At 54.4% G+C, this 22526-nt stretch overlaps 12 protein-coding genes across 12 annotated transcripts; 5 read left to right on the forward strand and 7 right to left on the reverse strand.

The window, feature by feature from the left end:
- Positions 1 to 109: 109 nt before the first annotated feature.
- On the reverse strand, positions 110 to 1910 carry EI97DRAFT_460335 (MFS general substrate transporter; the record flags this gene model as incomplete). Its single annotated transcript, XM_033801105.1, has 7 exons — positions 110 to 384; positions 431 to 872; positions 928 to 1076; positions 1126 to 1158; positions 1210 to 1286; positions 1343 to 1488; positions 1539 to 1910. 7 exons carry the CDS (start codon positions 1908 to 1910, stop codon positions 110 to 112), a joined length of 1494 nt encoding a protein of 497 aa, XP_033651747.1.
- Positions 1911 to 2030: 120 nt separating this feature from the next.
- Positions 2031 to 3299, reverse strand: EI97DRAFT_435312 (Hsp70 nucleotide exchange factor fes1). The gene is made up of 2 exons (XM_033798828.1): positions 2719 to 3299; positions 2031 to 2669 (listed from the first exon to the last, which is right to left on the reverse strand). Exons 1-2 carry the CDS (start codon positions 3118 to 3120, stop codon positions 2424 to 2426), a joined length of 648 nt encoding a protein of 215 aa, XP_033651748.1. The 5' UTR covers positions 3121 to 3299; the 3' UTR covers positions 2031 to 2423.
- Positions 3300 to 4259: 960 nt separating this feature from the next.
- Positions 4260 to 5874, forward strand: EI97DRAFT_451787 (Actin/actin-like protein; the record flags this gene model as incomplete). Its single annotated transcript, XM_033800370.1, has 6 exons — positions 4260 to 4266; positions 4386 to 4416; positions 4572 to 4627; positions 4733 to 4763; positions 4822 to 5593; positions 5644 to 5874. The coding sequence occupies 6 exons, from the start codon at positions 4260 to 4262 to the stop codon at positions 5872 to 5874; spliced, it is 1128 nt and encodes a 375-aa protein (XP_033651749.1).
- Positions 5875 to 6111: 237 nt separating this feature from the next.
- Positions 6112 to 7235, reverse strand: EI97DRAFT_435314 (uncharacterized protein). Its single transcript, XM_033798829.1, has 2 exons — positions 6989 to 7235; positions 6112 to 6837 (listed from the first exon to the last, which is right to left on the reverse strand). The coding sequence occupies exons 1-2, from the start codon at positions 7172 to 7174 to the stop codon at positions 6517 to 6519; spliced, it is 507 nt and encodes a 168-aa protein (XP_033651750.1). The 5' UTR covers positions 7175 to 7235; the 3' UTR covers positions 6112 to 6516.
- A 169-nt stretch (positions 7236 to 7404) lies between these two features.
- Positions 7405 to 11413, forward strand: EI97DRAFT_468920 (DEAH-box RNA helicase-like protein). The gene is made up of 2 exons (XM_033801684.1): positions 7405 to 7656; positions 7764 to 11413. Exons 1-2 carry the CDS (start codon positions 7432 to 7434, stop codon positions 11286 to 11288), a joined length of 3750 nt encoding a protein of 1249 aa, XP_033651751.1. The 5' UTR covers positions 7405 to 7431; the 3' UTR covers positions 11289 to 11413.
- Positions 11334 to 12774, reverse strand: EI97DRAFT_435316 (uncharacterized protein). Its single transcript, XM_033798830.1, has 2 exons — positions 12283 to 12774; positions 11334 to 12221 (listed from the first exon to the last, which is right to left on the reverse strand). The coding sequence occupies exons 1-2, from the start codon at positions 12709 to 12711 to the stop codon at positions 11619 to 11621; spliced, it is 1032 nt and encodes a 343-aa protein (XP_033651752.1). The 5' UTR covers positions 12712 to 12774; the 3' UTR covers positions 11334 to 11618.
- Positions 12775 to 12911: 137 nt separating this feature from the next.
- EI97DRAFT_435317 (uncharacterized protein) lies at positions 12912 to 14666 on the forward strand. Its single transcript, XM_033798831.1, has 4 exons — positions 12912 to 12988; positions 13036 to 13118; positions 13174 to 14442; positions 14516 to 14666. The coding sequence occupies exons 1-3, from the start codon at positions 12951 to 12953 to the stop codon at positions 14208 to 14210; spliced, it is 1158 nt and encodes a 385-aa protein (XP_033651753.1). The 5' UTR covers positions 12912 to 12950; the 3' UTR covers positions 14211 to 14442; positions 14516 to 14666.
- On the forward strand, positions 14630 to 15871 carry EI97DRAFT_131389 (uncharacterized protein). The gene is made up of 2 exons (XM_033793116.1): positions 14630 to 14919; positions 15078 to 15871. Exon 2 carries the CDS (start codon positions 15123 to 15125, stop codon positions 15792 to 15794), a length of 672 nt encoding a protein of 223 aa, XP_033651754.1. The 5' UTR covers positions 14630 to 14919; positions 15078 to 15122; the 3' UTR covers positions 15795 to 15871.
- Positions 15872 to 16402: 531 nt separating this feature from the next.
- On the reverse strand, positions 16403 to 18539 carry EI97DRAFT_131526 (amidase). The gene is made up of 4 exons (XM_033793118.1): positions 18377 to 18539; positions 17888 to 18314; positions 16645 to 17809; positions 16403 to 16586 (listed from the first exon to the last, which is right to left on the reverse strand). The coding sequence occupies exons 2-4, from the start codon at positions 18293 to 18295 to the stop codon at positions 16453 to 16455; spliced, it is 1707 nt and encodes a 568-aa protein (XP_033651755.1). The 5' UTR covers positions 18296 to 18314; positions 18377 to 18539; the 3' UTR covers positions 16403 to 16452.
- On the reverse strand, positions 18496 to 19790 carry EI97DRAFT_131412 (alpha/beta-hydrolase). The gene is made up of 3 exons (XM_033793117.1): positions 19136 to 19790; positions 18652 to 19060; positions 18496 to 18564 (listed from the first exon to the last, which is right to left on the reverse strand). The coding sequence occupies exons 1-2, from the start codon at positions 19544 to 19546 to the stop codon at positions 18722 to 18724; spliced, it is 750 nt and encodes a 249-aa protein (XP_033651756.1). The 5' UTR covers positions 19547 to 19790; the 3' UTR covers positions 18496 to 18564; positions 18652 to 18721.
- Positions 19791 to 21242, reverse strand: EI97DRAFT_131542 (transport protein-like protein sec22). The gene is made up of 3 exons (XM_033793119.1): positions 20611 to 21242; positions 20151 to 20556; positions 19791 to 20098 (listed from the first exon to the last, which is right to left on the reverse strand). Exons 1-3 carry the CDS (start codon positions 20787 to 20789, stop codon positions 20036 to 20038), a joined length of 648 nt encoding a protein of 215 aa, XP_033651757.1. The 5' UTR covers positions 20790 to 21242; the 3' UTR covers positions 19791 to 20035.
- EI97DRAFT_478988 (uncharacterized protein) lies at positions 21243 to 22469 on the forward strand (the record flags this gene model as incomplete). The annotated part of the gene is made up of 1 exon (XM_033801997.1): positions 21243 to 22469. Exon 1 carries the CDS (start codon positions 21696 to 21698, stop codon positions 22467 to 22469), a length of 774 nt encoding a protein of 257 aa, XP_033651758.1. The 5' UTR covers positions 21243 to 21695.
- Between the last annotated feature and the right edge of the window lie 57 nt (positions 22470 to 22526).

Raw genomic sequence — 22526 nt, forward strand, 5'->3', positions numbered from 1 at the left:
AACAGACGGATGTAAGGTAGCACGCAGGTGTTTCCGTCTGCAGTTCGGGGATAGAATGTCATAGCCACCATTCCCCCATGGAGTGCTTCAAACCCCAACTTCATAAGGACTATTCTTCCTCGTCCTCCTCTCTTGCGATCCTCCCCTCCGCCTTTTTCGGAAGCAGACGCACAATAAAGTTCTGCCCACAAGCCAGTATTATGGCTATGATCCAGAAGAACTGCCCATCGGCAATATGATATTTTACCCCGATCGCATAGAGGCTAGTAGCAAGTGCTGGAGCAACGGCACGGAGACCACTGGAGAGTGCAAGTGCCATAGCGTTCAAGGTACCCAGAGTCTCGTGCGTAGGTGCAATGTCGTTCAGGGCGAGCTGATTTCCGACTGTAACGATGAGCAAAGGTTTGAATATGGTGTGTTTAAAACTCACCGAACGCCATCGCCACGCCACTGCCAACAATCAGGTTTAAGGGTCCAACGGACCAAAACAATGCCGTAAGTCCAAAACGGCGAAACAAGTGGCATATTGGGTGCAGAGAAAAGAAGACGGGCCACCAAGCGGCGCAGAGTCTAAGTACGCCTCCAGTATTGATGCGGCGTTGGAGCGGCGGGAACACCAGCAACAGCCACACCGCCTGGGAAATACCATTGAGGCCGATTGCACTGGCGATGAGCTCCGGGGGGAACCCTATGCCGCCGAGCTCTATCGGTATGTATAGGAAGACTGGGATGACCGCTGTGTATATGAAGGCGAGGATGCCAATGTAGTTGTAGATGACAAGGACGCGGGCAACACCGGGGTACTTGAACAATTCCCAGGTCGACATGGATCCTCCCTTCGCTCTTCTGTGACGGTGGTGCACATGTAACGTCTGTCCACATGTCAGCGGATCGTGCAGTGCAATCATCGACGGTACCTATAGTTACCTCGCGAAGGAACAGAGCCCCAACTATCCCGGCAGTGAAGCCCACAGAAGCTGACGCAAAGCCTGGTAGTGCATATGGATAGTCACGGAAGAATTGTATGCTGCCAAATGTCGAGGGAAATTTCTCGGCCGGCCGTTCCAAGAGACCGCCTTTCTATGTCAGTTGAGACATAAGTCGTAGCCGGCCCAGTTTACTTACCAATGAAGGGGCCTACGCAGATGCCCAGATTCCCTAGAGAATTTGTCAGGTACTGGGAACATCAAAAACACATAGGTTCTCTACCTGTAAAAGCAAAATAGCTGAAGGCTCGGGCTTGAGTCTTTTTTGTGCTATTCTCACTGATCATGGTGCGCACAGTACTGACCTCGCATCAACACGCCGAACAAGGAATCCCAAGGCTTGATTTAACACTCACACGAGGGTTCCGGCAAAGATGCCAGCCATACAGCGAAACAGAATCATCTGCCATATGGAAGTGCTTGTGCCAAATAGCGCTGTCGCTATTGTGACGCCAAAGAGGGAGATAACTAGGCACGGCTTCCTCCCAAACCTGTCTGCAGCCTGCTCACAATCAGATGGGCATTGACACAAGACAGGAAAAGTGCACCGACCTTGCCCCAGAAGATCATAACACACATCTGCGTAGCAGAAAACAGACTCTCGATAAGCCCCGAGTAGAAGCCCACGTCTTCTTCGGCCACGTGACCAACCTTCTGAATCATCTCATTGATGTAAGGAAAGATGGAGAAGAAGGCTATAGGCTCCACAACTCTTGCATAACAGAGAACCATGATTTGCCAAAACGGGAGTGGGGCATCTTCGTCTTCGAGGTGTACATCTTCCTCTTCTACGGATTCAATAGCCGCCTCAATGGTGGCATTCGTGGGAATGGGACTTAGGGTGGCAAGCAATGGGGTCCGCTCGTCGCTTCCATTTGGTGTGGAGGAACTGTCACTCGCCGACGACCGTCTCGTAGAAGACATGTTGTGGGCGGATTTGAATTTGAAAACAGAGCACGGAAACGCAAAAAGTTTTGTAATGGCGCAATGAACAAGCGAGGGCGTTACCTCAAGGGTGTCGAAGAGTGCACGGATCGAGCAGATGTGAACTTTGAATCTGACATTGAAGAGGACGGTGCATCCATATGAGAAGTGAGATGGTAGATGAATCATCTTCGGAGTCGAGGTGATCGACGAATAGTGACTCCTAGGAAGATTACATAAGGCGGCGAACTACCGGTGAGCGATGACTCTTACCGGATGTAGCAACCCCACTTTTCTCATATCTGTAGAGACGGTCTACTGTGTATGCATCCAGGAGCCTTCTAATAATAAGAACCAAGTTGAGGTGTCAACGACGCTCCGAGTACGATTATGTTCAGTACTCCTTAGCAAAATCCTGATATGCAACCCGTATGCACATGGGCAGCCAGCCCTCCAATGCCGAAAATATGCGCCAGAACGCCAATGAATGCAAGGAAGCGTGGGCCCCTAATCTCAACGGGGCTTCTCTGCGTCCGCTTTGAGTCTGTGAATCAAACTGTCAACAGCAGCCATATCTCCAGCGTCTAGTTTCGCCTCAGGCCTGTACTGTGATGGTACATGTTCCAGGAGGGCGTCCAGACTCGGTTGATGATTCCGCGATGCGCAAGATAGGGCGCGAACGGCCTTCTTTCGGACCTCTCGGCTGGGGTCTTCGATTGCGAGCTTGACGAGGGTAGGTATCGCGCCGACAACGAGGAGCTGCTACTGTTAGCACAGGTTCGCCATGATGGGAGACATGGGCACTTACCCTCTCCTGTGCGCGCGCATTATTCTCCACAGCCGTGCCTGCACACCAAGCGGCATACTTGCGTATCTCGGCCTCCTCATGCTCCAGCTGGTCTATCAGCTTGGTCCATAGGCCCAGGTTTTCCATGTTATTGGCATTGTCCAGGTTCTCGATGAGCATCTCGAAGTCATCGAATGCCGACACCTTGTCCTCGAGGGAATGCTGATCGCTCATGATAATGTCCATTTTCCTCAGCATCATCTCGGCGTCCGAGGGGCCAGTCATTCCCGTTAACAATGCGCGCAGGGCATCGGCATCAAGAGTTCTGCTGGGGTCCGTTTTGGGCGCGTTTGGGTCGCTGCGAGACGCTTCGGAGTTTTCGATGCTCCATTTGAGCAGGTTGTTGAGGCGTGGGTCATTCATTGTTTTGAGTTTCTTGGTACGTACGTATTCGCGTTGTGTCTGATTGAGGCCGCTGTTGTGGTTCAGGCGGAATAATTTCTCTCGACGATTATTGATTTAGACATTGGACATGCGCTGGGGCACCGGCAAGATGACGCAGGTTCAGATTGGTTTTTGGCGCGAAGGGACGACAAGGTTCCACGGGCTTCTATTGGCTACCACAACGGCGAATTCACGGCAGTGCGTTGAGATACAGAGACCTACATACCTAGTTGTAGGTAGGTAGGTGGTGGAATAATTTGGTCACGGTCGAACTCCGACACGATTGGAAAAGAGAAAAAAGGTGGTCAACACAATCGATTGCAACTGCGCTCGATACTCTAGGGCTCTGGGAGTCCGACGTGCCCGCCTATGCCGGTGCGAGGTGGCCCCTCATTTCACGTGACTATACAAATTCTTGGCAGCGGGGATTGGCCTGCCACCTTCAGCGTCCAGCGTCCGGTTGGCAGTGAACAGTATGAGGGGCTGGAAGAGGAATGAGGGAGACGCCTCAACAGGAGCAAACTCTTCGTTGTTAGCAACCAGGTTGGCCCCTTTCTCTGCGTTTCCGGACCGCGCCAAGCATTTATGGCGCTGCCTGCCCGAGCATGTCTTCTCTGAGCCCCTACGGCCCCTCTGCGGCGAAGACGTTGGCCGTGGCGGAAGAAGCTTGCGCGTACGTTGGAAACACTGAAATAGTTGCAGCCTGGGACCGCTGTATAAATAACTACGTCGTTCGCGATGCTACGGCATCACAAAAAGTGTTTTCGCATTTCTGCTGCATCACCAATTCCCTCTCCGACTTCTTGGTCGTTGTTCGTTGTTGGTGCCCTTCTCTCCCCGATTTACCAGCCTCGCTCCTGGCCGCACCGCTAAATCGGGGCAAGCGCCGACGCCCGCTTATTTAGCACAAGCACCCACCGACTTTGCCAGGTGCAAGATCCTGAACCTCACCACCACACTACCGCTCTACCGTAAGTCCCGCCCCCCTCTGCGCCCGCTTTGCCGACCGCCCTCCTCAATCCACTTCTCTCGTCGCATTCATCTGATTGTCCGTCACAGTCATCATCTCGACTCGTCCTCCTCGCCTCCTCCTAATCGCAAATCCCTAATCAGTCAACATGGAAGGTAAGCTGAAGCCCGCCGCTCGGCACCGCCCCCCCCGTTTGACAGCAGACTGGTTCTGTTCTGCACCTATCTGCTGCCTCTTCATTGAATTCTGCTAACATCGCCTTCGATCTCTACAGAAGAAGTTGCAGCCCTCGTCATCGACAATGGGTATGGTGACCCCCAATCACGACTGGCGCCCCCTGCTGTGGGGTGTCTGCTCCCCCCTCATCCACGACCGCACCACAATCAACGAGCACAACCTTCACACAGCAGACGCTGGACGTCATAGATGGATAGAATGGACACAAGCTGACAGATGCTAGTTCGGGTATGTGCAAGGCCGGTTTCGCCGGTGACGATGCACCCAGGGCCGTCTTCCGTAAGTTCCCCCCTTATCTGTTGTGTTGGCGGCTTCCCCGCTCCACAACATGGCGGGCGCGAATGCCGTCATACGATGACTGCTCCAACTAACAATATTCCGCAGCTTCCATTGTCGGTCGACCTCGTCACCATGGGTATGCGTTTTTCCTAGCAAGACGCCCCATCTGATGCGCGGACTGACGTAGAATACAGTATCATGATTGGTATGGGCCAGAAGGACTCGTACGTCGGTGATGAGGCACAGTCGAAGCGTGGTATCCTGACGCTGCGATACCCCATCGAGCACGGTGTTGTCACGAACTGGGACGACATGGAGAAAATCTGGCATCACACCTTCTACAACGAGCTGCGTGTGGCTCCTGAAGAGCACCCCGTCCTGCTCACCGAAGCCCCCATCAACCCCAAGTCCAACCGTGAAAAGATGACACAGATCGTCTTCGAGACATTCAACGCTCCGGCTTTCTACGTCTCCATCCAGGCCGTGCTCTCTCTGTACGCCTCCGGTCGTACCACCGGTATCGTCCTGGACTCTGGCGACGGCGTCACTCACGTTGTTCCCATCTACGAGGGTTTCGCTCTGCCGCACGCCATCTCCCGTGTTGACATGGCTGGCCGTGATCTGACGGATTACCTCATGAAGATCCTTGCCGAGCGCGGATACACCTTCTCCACCACGGCCGAGCGTGAAATCGTCCGCGACATCAAGGAGAAGCTCTGCTACGTCGCTTTGGACTTTGAGCAGGAGATCCAGACCGCCAGCCAGAGCTCCACTTTGGAGAAGTCTTATGAGCTTCCCGACGGACAGGTTATCACCATTGGCAACGAGCGTTTCCGTGCTCCCGAGGCGCTCTTCCAGCCTTCTGTCCTTGGTCTCGAGAGCGGCGGTATTCACGTCACCACCTTCAACTCCATCATGAAGTGCGACGTCGACGTCAGGAAGGATCTCTATGGCAACATCGTCATGGTATGTTTGGTAGAAGATATGCCTTGTTTTAAAAGCTAACCATGGCCTAGTCTGGTGGTACTACCATGTACCCTGGTATCTCCGACCGTATGCAGAAGGAAATCACCGCCCTCGCCCCGTCGTCCATGAAGGTCAAGATCATCGCCCCTCCCGAGCGCAAGTACTCCGTCTGGATCGGTGGTTCCATTTTGGCCTCGCTCTCCACCTTCCAGCAGATGTGGATCTCCAAGCAGGAGTACGACGAGAGCGGCCCGTCCATCGTCCACCGCAAGTGCTTCTAAGGTACTTCGGCCTCGCTGGTATCGAGACATGTTTGCGACTGACGATTTACGGGTGCTCCAGCGTACTTCTACATGTGGTCTTAGATGGGGGTGGGACATTGGCGAGTCTGGTAATGGAGTGCTCCTATTGCTGGCGCTCAGTTATCCGAGGGTTCTTCGGAGGACAGAGGTTTCCAAAATGGCGAAGTGTGTCAGCGATTGGACGGTCTACATATGGTGGAGCTTGGTTTCGTTCATGGTGGCGTGACTTTAGGCCCGTAGGATATATCTAGATCGTGCAACTCTATCTCCGCTATGTGCATTTGTGCATCCTCCACCTATTCCCGGATTACGGGAACTTCAAAGCCCGGCCTGCAAGCTAGGAGGTTTGAGGTCTTCCCTAGACCATTCCCTCTTTGTTGCAGTCACCTTTGGACAGCCTATACTTCTCTGGAGATGACTTGGATGCAGTGGCTTTGGAGAACACACTACACAATCCGTGACCTCCAGGACTGAGATTGCCAAGTCGCCTGCCGCGTCCTATGCAGAGGGAGCACTGGGCTTCAATCGAGCGGGATATCCTCACTCAACCTTTCTCTCCGTTTTCTCAATCATTGGTCTCGGTGAACAGAGTTATCCCACACTTCCAACCAACGTCCCTATTCAGATGACCCCCAACATCAGCCCAACCAAATCAGCAAACGCATCCCTCCCGCCTCCCTCCTCCATCCTCGGATCCAAGCCCAGCCCCACCACCACCATCCTCCTCTCGTGCGGATTCCGCGTCAGGATCGCGCTGGCGATCTGCGTGGCGAGGGTTTGGCCCAGGAGCGAGAGGGTCGGGTGGGTGCCGCCGAGGATGGTGGTGGCGGTTAGGTGCGGGTGGGGGAGGAGGGTGTTTTGGTTTGAGGAGGTGGAGGAGAAGGTAGAGGAGGAGGAGGGGAAGGGGTCGTCTGTGGGGGAGATGGAGAGGGGGATGTGCATCTGTCGGTGGGATGGGTTAGAGAGGGTATGGCTGTGTGATTGTTGGGGATATAATATGTGGTGGGTAGGTTTTGGGGGAACGGAGTGCGGTGGAAGAGCGTAAGAGATAATGATCGAGAGAGACAGAGAGAGGGGAAAGCAAATGACGTACCCAATGACCCAGTTTACCCTCCTGGGTAACTGTGATGAGGATCTTGTCGGCGAAGGAGACGCAGGTAGCGGTCGTCGAGACGCCGTGGACAGGCGCGGTTGCGGTGGTGGTTTTCGCGGGGTACGGTGTTGGGGTTATGGGGTAGGATTGTTGTGAGGGGGTGGGGTGGGTGGTTGGCTGCGCCATTGTGGACGTTGAGAGATATTTGGTAGTGAGGCTCTGAATGGTGGTGGATTATATTGGAGTGTTTACTTGATACTGATGTTGAGCTTCCGGAAGGTCCTCGGTATATTGATTGGCTGCCCCGCTCCCTCTCTCGCTACTCGCACCCCTGTCGCGTACCCACTTAAATTTCCCACGCCAAGACTTCTCTATAACTTCCATTGCATTATGTAGTCTTCCGCATCCGCCAGCATTCCTCCCCCCCTCCACACCTCCTCACAATGCCGAAATTCGTGCCCAGGCAGCGAAAGCACAAAGTGCTTGCGCGCCAAAAAAGCACCCGCGGCCCCGAAACCCCGACCGCAAATGACACCAACACCGCCGCGATCCTGCCCGCCGACCAGCGGGACCGGGCAGAGCGGAAGAAGGAGCTGAGGGAGGAATTGGCAAGGGAGGCGCAGGGCAAGATGAGCGCGAAGAAGAAGAAGAGGTTGGAGAAGTATATTGTATGTTCTTCTGTTGTTTGTTGCTCCGGTGGTCCCCCAGTACAATCAGTAGTGGGCGATGCGATTTGGGTTGGAGCGTATGCTAATTTGTGTGTTTCATCGTGTAGGATAAGAAGCTTAAGAAGGAGGAGAATCTCGAGTTGCTTAAGAAGCTGGCTGCGCAGAAGGTGGATACGAGTTTGTTTGCGAGTTCGAAGCGGTTGGGTGCGGGGGGGGAGGAGACGAGGAGGGAGAGGTTGAGGAGGGCGCAGAGGGAGAGGTTGGCGGGGGTTGATGTCGAGAGGAATGAGGGGTTGTTGTTTGAGAGGAGGAGGGTGAGGGGTGCTGAGTTGGATGTGGATGGCGAGAGCGGTGAAGAGGAGGAAGAAGAGGAAGAGGTTCAGAATGTGCCTGTGGGAAAAGTGGAGAAGACATCACAGGCTCCATCCGTCAAGACTCCGGATTCGATATCACCACCCGCAGAACCTGCGAAACCTAACATACAAGGGCTTGGAGAAAGGGGAAGTGGGTTGAAGAGGCCTTTAGAGCTGGATGAGTCAGGAAGGCCGATCATCCAGGCGAGGAAGAGGCAAAAGAAGGCCAAGACGACGCCGGTGGTGGACGAGGTCGAATGGGAAGGTTTCAGCTCCGAGGAAGAACAACCCTCCTCAGGGACCGAAGAGTCGGAGGAGGATTCAGAAGACGAGGACGGCTCTGAAGACGACGGGAGTGGTTCTGAAAACCAAGAGGAGAGCTCTGAAGAGGAAGGCTCTGAAGCCGACGAGGACAAGGGAATCGATGCGAAGGTGAAGCGAAAAGAGCGTGCATCTGCATTCAAGGCGTGGGCGACACAACAAAGGAATGATGTCGTAGGATTCACTCCTACCGTGAATATCGAATATACCCTACCTCCAAAACCGGCGAACTTCCAACCTCGGGCGCCCGAAGCGGAACCCTTGCCTCCTGAGCTCGAGACGAATACTGCGACGGATGCAACGAGAAAGGCATTTAGCGTTGCAGTAAAGCGGTCGCCGGAGATAGAGAAGACAAGATTGCAACTCCCCATTGTTGCCGAAGAGCAGAAGGTCATGGAAGCGATACATAACCACGACATAGTGATCGTTTGGGGTGCCACCGGTAGCGGCAAAACCACGCAGGTTCCGCAATTCCTGTACGAAGCAGGCTATGGCGCACCGGACGGGCCGACCCCTGGAATGATAGGAGTCACGCAACCAAGACGAGTGGCCGCTGTGAGTATGTCTAAACGTGTCAGCGACGAGCTGGGCGATGCGGGATCCAAGGTTGCCCATCAGATTCGTTTCGATAAAACTGTCACACCGGACACCACTATCAAATTCATGACGGATGGTGTCCTCCTCCGCGAAGCAAGCGAAGACGTTGCGCTATCAAAGTATTCGGCTTTGATTATCGATGAGGCACACGAACGGAGTGTCAACACCGATGTCCTGATTGGCATGTTGTCCAAGACTGTGAAACTGCGGCGGGATGAAAACCTGCAAAATAGTCTGAAGGTGAAATATACGCCTCTGAAAGTGGTTATCATGTCGGCCACGTTAAGGATATCCGATTTCATCGACAACAAGCGTCTCTTCCCTGGCGGCCCTCCGCCGCTCGTAAAAGTAGAAGGACGCCAATATAACGTTACCACCCACTTTGCCAAACGGACCGAAAGGGATTACGTTGAAGCGGCGTATCGCAAAGTGTGCATAGGTCATCGAAAGTTGCCGCCTGGAGGTATGCTCGTCTTCCTGACCGGTCAAAACGAGATCACCCAGTTGGAGAAAAAGCTGAAACAGGCCTTCCCGGCTACTGAACGAGGGACGGTCAAGCATGGGAAGGTTCTGGTTTCGGCGGCAGAGACTGCTTTGGAAAATGAAGACATCGAACTTGGTGGAGACACAGATGACGAGGGCTGGAATTCGGAAGAAGATCATATCTGGGGCCTTGACGAGGAGGAGGAGGAAGAAGAAAAGGAGTTTGACATCGGGGAGGCACCAGAAGCGACCACCATGAAGGTGCATGTGCTGCCTCTTTATTCTCAGCTACGCGAAAAGGAACAGCTGAAGGTCTTTGAGCCGCCCCCAGAAGGATCCCGCCTCATCGTGTTAGCAACCAACGTCGCTGAGACGAGTTTAACGATCCCCGGTATCCGCTACGTCTTTGACTGTGGCCGCGCCAAGGAGAGGAAGTACGATCTCACCACCGGTGTACAGAAGTTTGAAGTGGACTGGATCAGTAAGGCTAGTGCCGACCAGAGAAAGGGACGTGCTGGCCGAACAGGGCATGGACATTGCTGGCGTCTGTATTCGTCTGCCGTCTTCGAGAGGTATTTTGAGGAATACCCGCCGCCGGAGATCCTGAAGGCGCCACTGGAGGGCGTTGTCCTTCAGTTGACGAGCCTGGGAATACCAGTGGACCAGTTCCCATTCCCAACATCTCCGGATCGCGACAGCCTTAAGCGCGCGGAAAAGGTGCTCTGGTATCTCGGGGCCTTGTCTCCAGACAGAAAGCGTCCGGGTGGTACGGCCATCACCAAAGTTGGTCGTGAGCTTTCCTTGTATCCCCTGCACCCACGCTTTTCTCGTATGCTAGTCATGGGCGTTAGACACAGCTGGGCCGCCGCCGAGACGGTTGCCCTGGTCGCTGCTCTCTCCGTTCCGGAACTTATGGTACCGGAGAATAAGTTGAACCTGCAGGAACCACGGCAAGGCAGTCCAGATGGTATCCGCACGGACGCCGAGAACCTTGAAGCAGAACAGCGCTCGAAGCATCGTAAAGCGTACAACGAGGCTCAAAGCAAGCTTGCGGAAAACGCAAAGCGAAGGGACGTCATCAAGCTCTACAATGCCGTCTGCACTTACGCCCACGCATCCAACCCAAAGACCTTCTGCGAAACCATGTTTCTTAATTCCAAGGCAATGCACGAAGCGAGCAAGCTCCGCGAACAGCTCACACACATCGTCAGAGCACGCCATCCCACCGCTATCAGCAGCTATGAAGCAAAACTCCCTCCGCCCTCGGACAGGCTCGTCAGTTTCTTTTCCCAAGTCTGCGCCGCTGGCTTCATAGATCAGGTCGCACTACGGGCGGACCTATCCGCCAATCCGCCGGAGCTTCGCCCCCGACCCAAGTCCGCAATCAACGTCCCCTACGTTACTCTGTTCCCCTCGTCGCAATTCCGGAGTCACGCCAAGATGGCCGATCCGTCCAGCCAATACGTCTATCTACATCCTTCATCAATCCTCGCACGCACCCCCGTCGACAAATTACCCGCCTACATCATCTACTCCCACCTCCAGCAGGCCGCGCCGTCTACCGTTACGATCTCCGGGGCGCCTGTGCAATCGGTTCCCAAGACCCGGGTGCACCCTTTGACCCCCATCACCACACCCGAGCTCATCCACGTTGCTCTTGGAACACCCTTGCTCAAGGCATCGAAGCCGAAGGGGTTGCCGAAAGAGTCAGGGAAGGGTCAGAGGGTGTGCGTCGTCGAGCTTTCCTTGGTGGGTGAAGGGGGACGTCAGGGTTGGGGGTTGGGCGATTGGAATGTTAGGCAGAAGGAGAGGAATCCTGGGGAATGGGTGGTTGAGGAGATTTTGGAGGCGGTACGGAGTGCGGTGAGTCGGAAGTAGGGATTTGGGAGTTGGGGATATACCCTGAGGACTATACATTCAGGTGTACATATACGTGCTTGTAGCTCGGCTTGAGGACGGTTATCAAGTCACTGAGACTATCCTATTGCCCTCGACTCAGTGATCTTGAATTGGATAATGCATATGGCATATGTCATCCCCCGCCTCCTTGAGATGTCCTTTTCTCCACCTCTGAAAAGGCAAACTCGATATGTTTAGTTGACCGCGTCCAATACTCCATGTAGTAGTACGTCGGACGGCAATATTGTAGCATGCTCAATGACATACTGGGTATCATAAATGTGAAAGAAAAAGCCTCTCTTCTCCGCCTTAAAACCCCCCAGGGGCCGTCGGTGTCACAGGACTCGCACCTCCTTTGCTCTTCCGCCTCCCCTTGACCTTTGGTGGCATGCCCACTGTACTACCCTTCCGAGACGTTGCTTCATTAGGCGCAGCTTTGGGTGTCGGAGCGGCGCTGTTTCCCGCACTCCCTCCCTCAACGGGCTTCCCCGCAGATACTGCGGTCGTGCCTGTAGCGGCGCTCGTCTGAGCTGCGGCCGCAGCTTGTGCCTTATTCCTGGCTTCGACCTGCTTATTCGTGGAAGCGAAGACAAAAGCGCCGGGTTCGCCTTGCAACGGGTTCTCGTCCATGTACTCGTTCCGATACCGATTCGTCAGGTTGAGCGATTGAAGGAAGAAGGCGTCCGAGAATTCGGTCATTTGGCTCTGTTGGGCCGATGCTGCGGCGGGCTGTGACGCGTCGGTGTCGCCGCCAGGTACTACGCTGCCTGCACGGCTCGATATTTGGGCGAGCCCGCCGTCGGTTTTCGATTTGTAGGAGGGTGGGAGGTAAGTGTGTCCCGTGGATGGGGACCAGTGGTCGAGTGCGCTGCTGGTTTCGAGGAATTCGTCCATGAGGCGGGAGATTGAGAACTGGGTACAAGTTAGTTCGACCTGCATATTGTGGTTAAGTGTGGTATGGTAATTGACATACAAGCTGGTTATCCACCACATCCATCAACTTCGGCGCCGCCTGCAGCACCGCGCCCCTGGTATAATATATCCCTTCCACTTCCGTCTTAATCTCCTTATCCTCGAAAAACCGATTCTGCCGCTGAATCACCCAAGGATGCGTCCGATCCTGCGCCTCGGAAGAGACGACGAACTGCACGCCCGTGGGATACTGTGCTCGAAGCGTAGCCTCGAATTCCTGCCGACTGTTCAGTATGGCTTGGCCGTTGGGTAGTTGTTGGGCCTGGTTCTCGAGGGCTTTGTTGTTGCAGGAGGGGTCCCAGAAGGGCGACCAGGCGAAGTACCAGAGGATGCTGTTGCTGTTGGGTTCCGGGGTGCCGCCGAATTGCAGGGCTCGCCATGGCTCGTTGAGTTCTTGGTCGTCGTGGCTTTTGAGTTCTGCTAGCTTCATTGTGGGTGTCGTGTTGAAGCTTACAAGCAGAGGGTGGTGGTGGATAGGGCGGGAATATGATCGGAGTACCAGTGGTGGTGGTCAAAGCATGCATAGACCGGGGTCGTTGTTACCGCGGCTCGCGGTTGCCAAGATTTTAGATCCCGCCTTGGCATGACTTAATGTATGCCACCATGATGCTGTCGCATTGGCGCGTCGTCGCAACCTCATTTTTGGACTTGGTATCTCCATTGCTCGCCATGGATCTCGTTCAAACAGTGCGCAAGGAGGGGAGCAGGTATGCAGGCCTACTTTACGCTGTCTTCACATTCTTACACAAATCAGGGGCGGTCGCGCCGACTTCAAGTGGGAAGATGTCAAGGAGAGTGCTCACCGTGAGAACTACCTGGGCCATTCGCTCATGGCGCGTACGTATTTCGAGCCGTTTGTCTCGAGAATTATTAACGCTGACAATCTGGACAGCTGTGGGACGCTGGCAGCAGGGCCGTGATATGAACTGGTACGCCAAAAACAAAGCCGACGAAGAAGCCCAGCGGGAGAAGACGCACGAAGAGAAACTACGCGAGGAGAAGGCCTACTTCAAGAGACTCGAGGAGGAAGCTATGTATGCTGCGATGGGGCTCGCTCCCCCCGATCGCGATGCAACAGCTAATCCGAACATGGTCAAGCTAGGATCGAAGGCTTCGAAACCGGGTCAGGCTGGTGAGGCGGAGGCAAAAGGTCGCAAGCACAAGTCAAGGAGAGAGGATAATGATCGGCGTGAGCGACACAAGCGACACAGGTCAAGGAGCAGGTCTAGGGATCACAATTATCGGCGTCGCGATCGGTCCAGGTCTCGCGAGCGACGAAAGGAGAGGCACAGGTCAACGAGTCGCGATCGCGGTTACGACCGTCGGCGATACAGAAGCAGGTCCCCATATCACCGTCGTCATCGGAGCAGTATCTCATCAGACCGCGGATACGAGCGGAAGAGGAGCGAATCCCCGTACCAAAGATGCGACAGGAGTAGGTCCCCGTATCGAAAGCATGTTCGGAAAAGGAGCGACTCGCCTTTCCAAAGACGCGACAGCAGCAGGTCCCCGTATCGAAAGCATATACGGGAGAGGAGCAAGTCCCCGTATCGAAAGCATATACGGGAGAGGAGCGACTCGCCTTTCCAAAGACGGGACAGGAGCAGGTCCCCGTTTCGAAGAGATACTCGGGAGAGGAGCGAGTCACCTTACGAACGACGGGAGAGGAAGCGGACCAAGTCGCCTTACGAGCGACGGGAGAGAAAGCGGACCGAGTCACCTTACCAAGGACGTGGAAGGAGGAGCACTTCCCCATACCAAGCGCGAGGTACGAAAACTGAATCTCCTGATGATACGAGATATAGGAAGAGGACAAGATCTCCAAACCAAGGCAAGGATGAAAGGAGTCCATCTCCCTATCAGCGGGCCGGCAGAAAGAGCGAGAACGTGCCTCAGAGGCGACGGAGTCCGTCACTTCTTGATAATTAGGGAGCCCTAGATCACTTCAAAAGGACAGGAAGGCTACGATAATTATGGCTTCAACTGCAACTCCCCCGCCAAATCTTTAATATCGGCTGGAAACCGAAGCCATCTGGTTGGATGTTGTCAGGGAGTCACTGCAGGCTTGAAAGTGTTTTATGGAGCGCGTTGTCTATTGCTTGTCCCCTGTGCGAGATGATTTGCATCTCCATGATCGGGAAAACCTTGCGCAGGAGTTGGTGTAAGTGAGAGGTTGGTGGCATGTCGCATTCGTGGCGTGCTAAGTTGTCCGGTTGGCTGAACTTGATTTGTAGCTCCCCGACGGCGAGCGTGTTGGCTATGAGCGCCGACAGACCAGTTGTTCTATTGTGTTTGCGTCAACATAAACCGGGAAACATCTCTAGGAAAAGGGTCTCAGCGATTAGTACATTGCGCTCGCTGAGCGATTCATTGAGGCGGGGTGGGTCGTCGATGTACCCTGCTCTGTCGCTGATAAAGAGATGAATGCGAACATCTGAAGCTGGTCCATTTGCACTGGTAGTCCGCGCTTGATACTTCCACGCGATGTGCTCTAGCCGCCTAATGGGGGATCTTCGAATGTTCCTTATCAGACTGTAGTCACTGCAGTTTCGATGATGAGTAGTTGGCACTTGTCGTAACGTGCAGTTTCCGTTGTTAGCTCTGGAGTCCGGCAGGCGCTGCAGTGGGTACTTAACCGGTGCGTTCCATTACTTCCTCCATCTTCCTTTTGTCTCACCATCCCGCCACATTCTTTGCACCGTCACAGTGATAATCTGTTTGCCCTTATTCAAGTACCATCACTCGGGATAGACGCGACTACCCTCACTTCTCTCATATATCAAACGCGCCCAGCAGCATCAGCAAACCATCCCATCCCACAACCAGACACACAACGCTACCATGCCGCGGAACTCGTACCCAAGCAGGTCGCCCGGAGCTCGCCGCCGGAGACGAGATCCAGAAGACCAAGAACCCGCACAACGGTCTAGTTCAGCGCCGGCACCGCTAGGATCTCCAGACCCGTCGTACACCCATCCAACATCCCAGGGGGAATTTACAGTCGACGTTGGCGAGACGGCGACCGGACAGTGGAGGACCGAACTACGCTGGTCGTTCACACCACAACAAAGGTCAAACGCTATTTCGACGGAAGGATTAGAAGGTTCACACGAGTCGACGACCACCGAACGCCCACCGCAACGGCAAGGACCAGTGCCGGAATGGCCGCTTCTTTCACGCGCAAGGCAAACATACAATCGTCTTCTTCTCGAAAAGGAACGGACCCCTTCACCGCAACCATCTCCGCCGCGAGAGGACATCAGAGATCGGGAAGATGAGGAATATGTACTACGACGGCTCCTCGAGAGAGCCTCACTTCGGCCACGGAGGCGGTCCTCAGAAGAAGGGATGCCGTTACTTTTCGGGAGTCAATATGGTGCTCCTCTGCCACATTCACCCGAGAGACCACCGGTCCCGGAAAACCCTGTTTACGTGAGATTCGCTCTCTTGGGGACCGCTTGGCCATTACTGGCAATCTTGACGTTGGTGTATGTACTGGTTTACAAATTGTGAGGCGGTAGCAGGTGGCTGGTCAGTATGAAGGGTGGAATCACATTGTCTGTGAACACGAGCAAGTAGGATATTCTTGGTCGTTGGGCATGATTGCAAGTGATCAGACTGGGTTTGACTTTGTCGTTGGCCGTGGCTTCATGCAGGAGACTGGGTTTACCGTTTTGGTTTCTCCCATTCTGGAGTAGGTATATTCGGTTTGAATAGAATCATAGGTTTCTGGAAGCATGACGGCGCAGAATCATAAGCAGACTTTTGAGTGATGGAATGGTGACGCTCCGTCGTCCTGCAAACACGCAGAGCTTGAGCTCTTGGCAGGGCAAAATAACCTATATAGCAGCGTCTAGAGTTTTACTGGGTGTCTAAATATCAAGAAGGTTATGACATCTTCCGCAATGTGATTCCATTCATACAAGATAACAGCTGTGAGAGAGGCATTGCGGGGTCTCTGTTTTCAATTTACAAATACTTGCTTATAGCACGCGAAACGACTTAGACCGTCCGCAATTCCCAGGCGAAACCCGGCTCGGTCGAATAACAATAACAATAGAGCTTCATTGACAAGAAGCTTCACGCTTCCCCTACAAAACGTCCATCCATAACACAGCCTTTGAAACCACGGCCGACAATACCAGCCTTTCAGTCCAAGCTAAGCGCCGTTTCAATCGTGCTCCTTTTCATACTCCTCTAACAAACGCTCAACCACCTTCATCACCTCAATCAACTCCTCATCCCTCATAGGCCTTCCCATGACCTGGATCGCGCAGGGAGCCCCTTCAATCCTTTGAGCATCATCTTCAAAACGGATAGTCAGCAAGAGGGCTGCAGTGAATCCGGGGAAGGATAAACTTACATGGCGGCTCATAGGTAAGCGTTGTCTGGACGTACGCCTCATCCAGCCTCTGTTCCGCTCTCAGAAATGGCAATATGCCAGATGGGTACTGCCTTTCGGTTAACCTCTTCTCTCCTACTAGGCAACTCTTAGAGCGGGGCACCTGATGACCTACATTGAGCAAGTTCTGCAACACTGTGTAGATAGGGACGCCATAGGTATCATGCGGCACCGCAGTAGCTTGGTAACCCGGCATAACAATCGCGTCCAGCGCTTCCTTCACGAAGACATCATGATAAAATTTCAGCACTTTCGCCCGCGCCACGTTCATTTGAAACAACCCCTCAATCGACGGCTCCCAACCTTCCAACTCTGGGAACTTCGTCACCGCAATCGATGGCACCCATGGCTCCGCTCCGGCGTGGACATGCTTCGCTGGCGTCCTCTCGGGATCCAGGAGGAAGTACTTCCACGCCAGCACGGCCGTCGACCACAGACTCGGGTACCCCGTTATCTCGATGATTTCGTGGTCAGCGGCTTTGAGCACCTCGAGGGCTGTATACATAGTCCTCGCGACTGGTGGATGCAAAGGCCTCTGTGGATCCGACCCCATGACTCCAAATCGCAACTTGGCGTGTGAGCCTAGCGCATGCACTCTCCTCCACGGGACGTCGAGCACGTTTTCGTCCCAAATCCACGGCCTGGTGTCAATCACGGAACGCATGAAGAGCTCCAAATCGCGCACCGAGTGTCCCATGGGTCCGATGACGGGAAGAATGCTGCTGGGACTGCCGAGGCGACCTGGTGGTACCTTGTTTCCAAACGGGATCCTGGATGCCGTGGGCTTGAAGCTTTTGACTCCGTTGCACAGCGCGGGGATGCGATTGCTGCCCGCAATATCGGTCGCTACTCCTAGGACGCTGCCTCGCATCTTCAGGAGGGCGCCTTCGCCGCCGCTGGAGCCGCCGGCCGTGAGGGAGGGGTTGTTTGGGTTCAGGGTGCGGCCGAAGACGTTGTTGTGCGTGTCGGCTGACATCATGGTTTGCGGGAGGTTCGTTTTGCAGAAGGGGATTGCGCCGTTTGCGATTAGGATGTCGACGAGGTGGGAGTTCGAGGCTGCGGGGGGGTGGGAGAGGAAGGAGATGTAGCCGATGGTGGTTTGGACGCCTTTGACGTTGAAGGAGTCCTGCTCAATACGTTAGCTTGATGCCGACTGACATATGAGCCCTTTCAATGTCCCAGATACCCAGCGCCAGGTCCATACCTTCAAGCTGATCGGTAGCCCATGCAAGGGGCCCAACTCCGCGCCCGACTCAACCATTTCGTCACAGACCTTCGCCTTTTCGATGGCCTCTTCAAACATGATTTCCGTCAAGCAATTGACCACCTGGTGCGCAATAGCAGCCCGCTTGCAGAACGCCGTGACGACCTCTTCGCATGTATATACCCTGCTACGCATCATAGTGACTAGATTCGTAGCATCATGGCGCTCGGTGATTTGAAGCTCACGTTCAGTCAGGATACCGGACGCAGCTGGGATATAGAGAACGCTGTCGGTCGAGTCTTCTGTGATGTGCGATGTGGATCCTTCTGGGAGGTGCCACGATGCGGGTATTTTGTTCAGAGTTTCGCCCCTTTTGGTAGAAGCTTGATTGAGCCACGTTGGTGTCATTGTTTTACCGTTGCTTGGGCTTTGGAGGTCAGCAATGAGGGTGATTAACCGTACAGAAGACGTTGGCCTTATTCAACTTACCCTGAGAAAAGCTAGAGAGAAAAGGAGTTAAAAAAAGCCAAAGGTACCTGGCAGAAGATATGGACGTGGGAACGATGTGGGTTAACACGACAGTGCCTTCCTAGATATGCAATGTAACGTGTGTGTTAAGGGAAAGGCCGCTGGGGACCCGAAGCTGCAGGCGCTCGGAGAAATAACCGCAGCTGTGAGTACGCGAGAAGTGAGTTACCTCGACCACGCAACAAGGGGAACCCGGAGCAGTATATGCGGGGTTACATATGAGCGGGAGTACTTATTGAGTTGACATCTTTGATTAACAATTTCCAAGTCTCGCACGTCGACCATATAATCGTGATATGGACAGGTCTACACCTTCTCCCCAGCTGCTCTGCGAATGAAGTCCACCACGGCATCGGGCTGGCTCAAGAAAGGGCTATGCCCGGCTTTAACCCTTTGAACATCGATATCCGCCCCCATGTCCTTCGCCGCGTTCGTCATGAGTTCCTGCGCGAAAGCCGGAAACGATTGATCGTCTTCGCACAGGAGATAGGACGTGGGGATCTCCCTCCAGGACGCCGACGTGATTGGCGTAACAAAGGTTGCGAGCGAGTGCGACTTGAGTCGCTTGGCCAACACCTCCTGCTCTTGGGCTGGAATGTCAGGGTCGTAAAATGGCCTGTAGTTTTTGACGATTGCAAGAGGGCCCTGCGAGAGAACGTTAGCACTTCCACTCCCTAATGAGATGGGCACTCTGTAGCCCCGGAAAAGAGCAGCGCCTACCCTAACCTCCCACCAGTCTGGCTTGTCGCCTGGCAAAACAGAGCTCAAGCTCTGACCCTCCGGGATGATGAGGGAGGCAATGTACGCGCACTTGACAATCCCACCAGGAAGTCCTAGTTCTTGCCGCTTCTTTTTCCCAAACCCTGACAATCCGCCAGTGACGGGTATACCCGCCCAGCTGTGGGGCACAACGACAACATCATTGCCTTCCCCAATGGCTCTGTTCACCACTTCGCGGAGCGCGGCATAGTCTTCCTCGAGGTCCTTGACTGGGTTGTCGTCTCTTCCCACGGCTGGCATTTGCAGGGAATGAACCGTGTAGCCATGAGCTTTGAGCTTCTCGGTGATGATATCAAAGCAATCCGGAGTATGCCAAGCGCCTGGGACGAGGACGATTTGCGGTTTGGCCATGATGGAGGTTATGCCGTTCGAGAGATGAAAGGTATGTAGCTCACGCGGGGGGACATGAGCTACTTTTAAAGAATACCCATTGCGCCGCAAAAGATGAGCATACTCGCCCCACACGCCAACCGGAGCAGTCGGTAAGTTGTGTACCCCTCAACGTATTCCTATTGATAGGCAGTCACCCAAGTGAGCCCGACGGAAGCTGTCGTGCGAGAAGTGGATCGCCGACTTGCCGGTCAGCACTACGCCGAAGACGTGGAAGTTGGAGGCTCAGGACATAGCATCGAGATTATGCTGATTAATCTATCAGTAGACCAGCATGGGTAGCACACAGTAAGCAAGGGGGCCAAGTCAGGCGAATGAGAAGGGGTATTATTGATAATCATACTGTACACGTTATGCAACCCACAACGTCAGGTTTGTGACACCTTTGGGAGGAGAAGGGCATACTCCATGTTAAGCATGCAATGAGCGGCTCACAAATCCAGAAGACGCCTAGAAAAACCGCCACCATATGAAAACAATCATGATGAAGGCCAGGGCTCCAAGTGGGCCGTACTGGGTTGCCGTTAGCACGCATTGGCCCCTGTCGCTCGGAGCAGCAACTCACCTGTTTCATCAATAGCTCCCAGTTGATCCGGACTGCGGCCTTTTTGTATTTCCTGCTGTCTTCACGAAGCCTACTCGAGATATCTCCCATGCGCTCCAAGCTGTCACCGCGATATAACAGGTCTTCTATGTTCTTGGTCATCACCTTGGTCACATCCTTCAGCTCATCGTTGAGCTTGTCCAGATTCTGCGTGGCACGGGAGTCCTGGTACGTCTTCTTCGTGCGTTGTATGAAGGTGTCGAACTCGACAAAGGCGTACGGCCGACATGACGGCGAAAGGTATTGTGACTGGTTGTAGGTCGTGGTGAACTCTGAGGAGAGATCCGAGAGGTATGTGAAGGCGAGTTTCCGGGGGTAGGAGCGGTCGCATATGCAGATAAAGCATAGTTCGTCATGAATGATGTAGCTGCAGGCTCTGTGAGTCTATGTCCGTGAACGAGAGTACGTGGGGCGGCCATACTGGTAGGTGTAGGAGCCGCTCTCAATGCTGGCTTGGGGCTCCGAATTGCGGTTGAGGCGCCGTAGCACCAGCTTTATCTTGCTCTTGACTTCATTGAACTCGGCGCTCTCCTCTCCGTCGTCGACGGACGCAGCCAGGATCAAGCCATCCAAGCGGGCAATCAGCGTGTGCCGAATCATTGGCGCTTCGTGTGAGGAACAGCCGTCGGGGGATCGTGCGGTTAAGCTTGTGCCGTGGGAGGTCGAGAGTCAATTCTGTAGCAAGACTGAGAGCTAGGCGCCAGAGGCAAGTAGTAGTTCTAAGGTTGTGGTGTGGAGAGGCTACGTGTTCGGGAATGATGATGGTGGTGGTGGGCAGAGCAACCTCAAAGAGCTTGGACCCTTGGACCTCTTGACGACAGACCACCACCACTCCGTCATGATACACTCTCTGCCCGCGGAACCATTGCGAAGAGACCTGCCAGAGATGTTGGACGGCGGATGAGAGGAGAACAGGATTCTGACCTGCATACAAAATTGGGCTCCTCCAGAGGTATTCGTGACTTGCAGATATCACATAGTACAGTCACACAGTTTGCGACATCCCACCATGTCGCTCCCCGTACGGTGAGTTCGTTTTCCCAAGCAATCAGTTCTGAGGTCTCTCAATTTACTCCTTTCCTATAAGATCCTTCTCCTAGCTCAGGAGGTTGAGCATATACGCAACATTGAACCATCTCAATACCCATCACGTGACCCTTCTCAACTTCAACTCCTCCTATTGTGCCGGTATTGAGACGGTGCTTCGACACAATCAGTATATCTCCTATTGTCTATCATTTATATTATACCCCCTATTTCACAATCACGGTGCACCCGGACGATTATATTGTCCAGCACAATGGCATCCGCACACAATAGCTCCTGCTCCCCGTCCCTGACTATATAAACAGGTCCTCTCCTCCCCACACTGTCAGCTCTCTTCCTCCTCAGCCCTCTCATCCAGCTTCTGAGATACCGCCGCTTCCCTCCTCCGCAATACCAGACCCTCCAAGGATCCCAACTTCACAACCACCAAACCAGCATCACCAAACATCCACCATCGCGATGCCTTCTCCCACCAAGAGCACCTCGTCCCTCTCATCCGTCCCCACCAACCATTCGGCTGGCTCCGAAGGTCCTTTCAACCCCGAAGCCTCTGCTCCCGCCATGAGCAAGCCGAACGAAGCCCCCAGTCCCTCCACCTCTTCCACCACCACCACCAAGAAGCGCACCGGCGCCCACCTCGACGAAGACACCCTCCCTTCGTCCACGGCCTCGCCCGCCAGAAAGGCTCGAAAGAAGACCCCAGCGAAGCCCAAGGCCACCGCTGCAACACCCAACACCCGCCCAAGCCGCACCCGCAAACCCCCCTCCCGCCTCATCACAGAAGCCGAGCCCACTCCCGCCCCCAAGAAAACCCGGCCTGCGGGCCAAAAGACCTTCGACCCCGTCTACATGACGACAAACTCCAACAGCCGGCTCTGCCGAGCCGACATCTACCACCTGTTGCTGGAGCCGTCTGCGTGGGACTGCCTGGCGCCGGGCGAAATGGGCACGCTGCTCGAGATGCTGCCGCCGACGAAGGCGAATCTGGGCCTGAGGGCTGCACTTTTGGAAGACGAGGGGAAGGAGAAGGGGGTTGCGCGACCCAAGGAATTGGCTGGGGGCGACATCTTCAGGACCGATGTCGCCAAGTTCCAGCTGGATCTGAGGAATGGGCACCTCGCTAAGGGGTGGCAGGCGTCTGCGAAGCAGGCGATGGTGGATCGAGCGGCGGGGAAGTTTGATGCGTGGAAGGAGAGGGAGAGGGAGGCTTGGTGGGGGGAGAATATGGGGTAGGGGTGGGGGGCGAAGGAGGGAGGATGGGATGAGGAGAGGATGGGAGGAGGGGATTAC

The sequence above is a fragment of the Westerdykella ornata genome (assembly GCF_010094085.1).
Source record: "Westerdykella ornata strain CBS 379.55 unplaced genomic scaffold EI97scaffold_21, whole genome shotgun sequence".
NCBI classification, from domain to species: Eukaryota; Fungi; Ascomycota; class Dothideomycetes; order Pleosporales; family Sporormiaceae; genus Westerdykella; species Westerdykella ornata.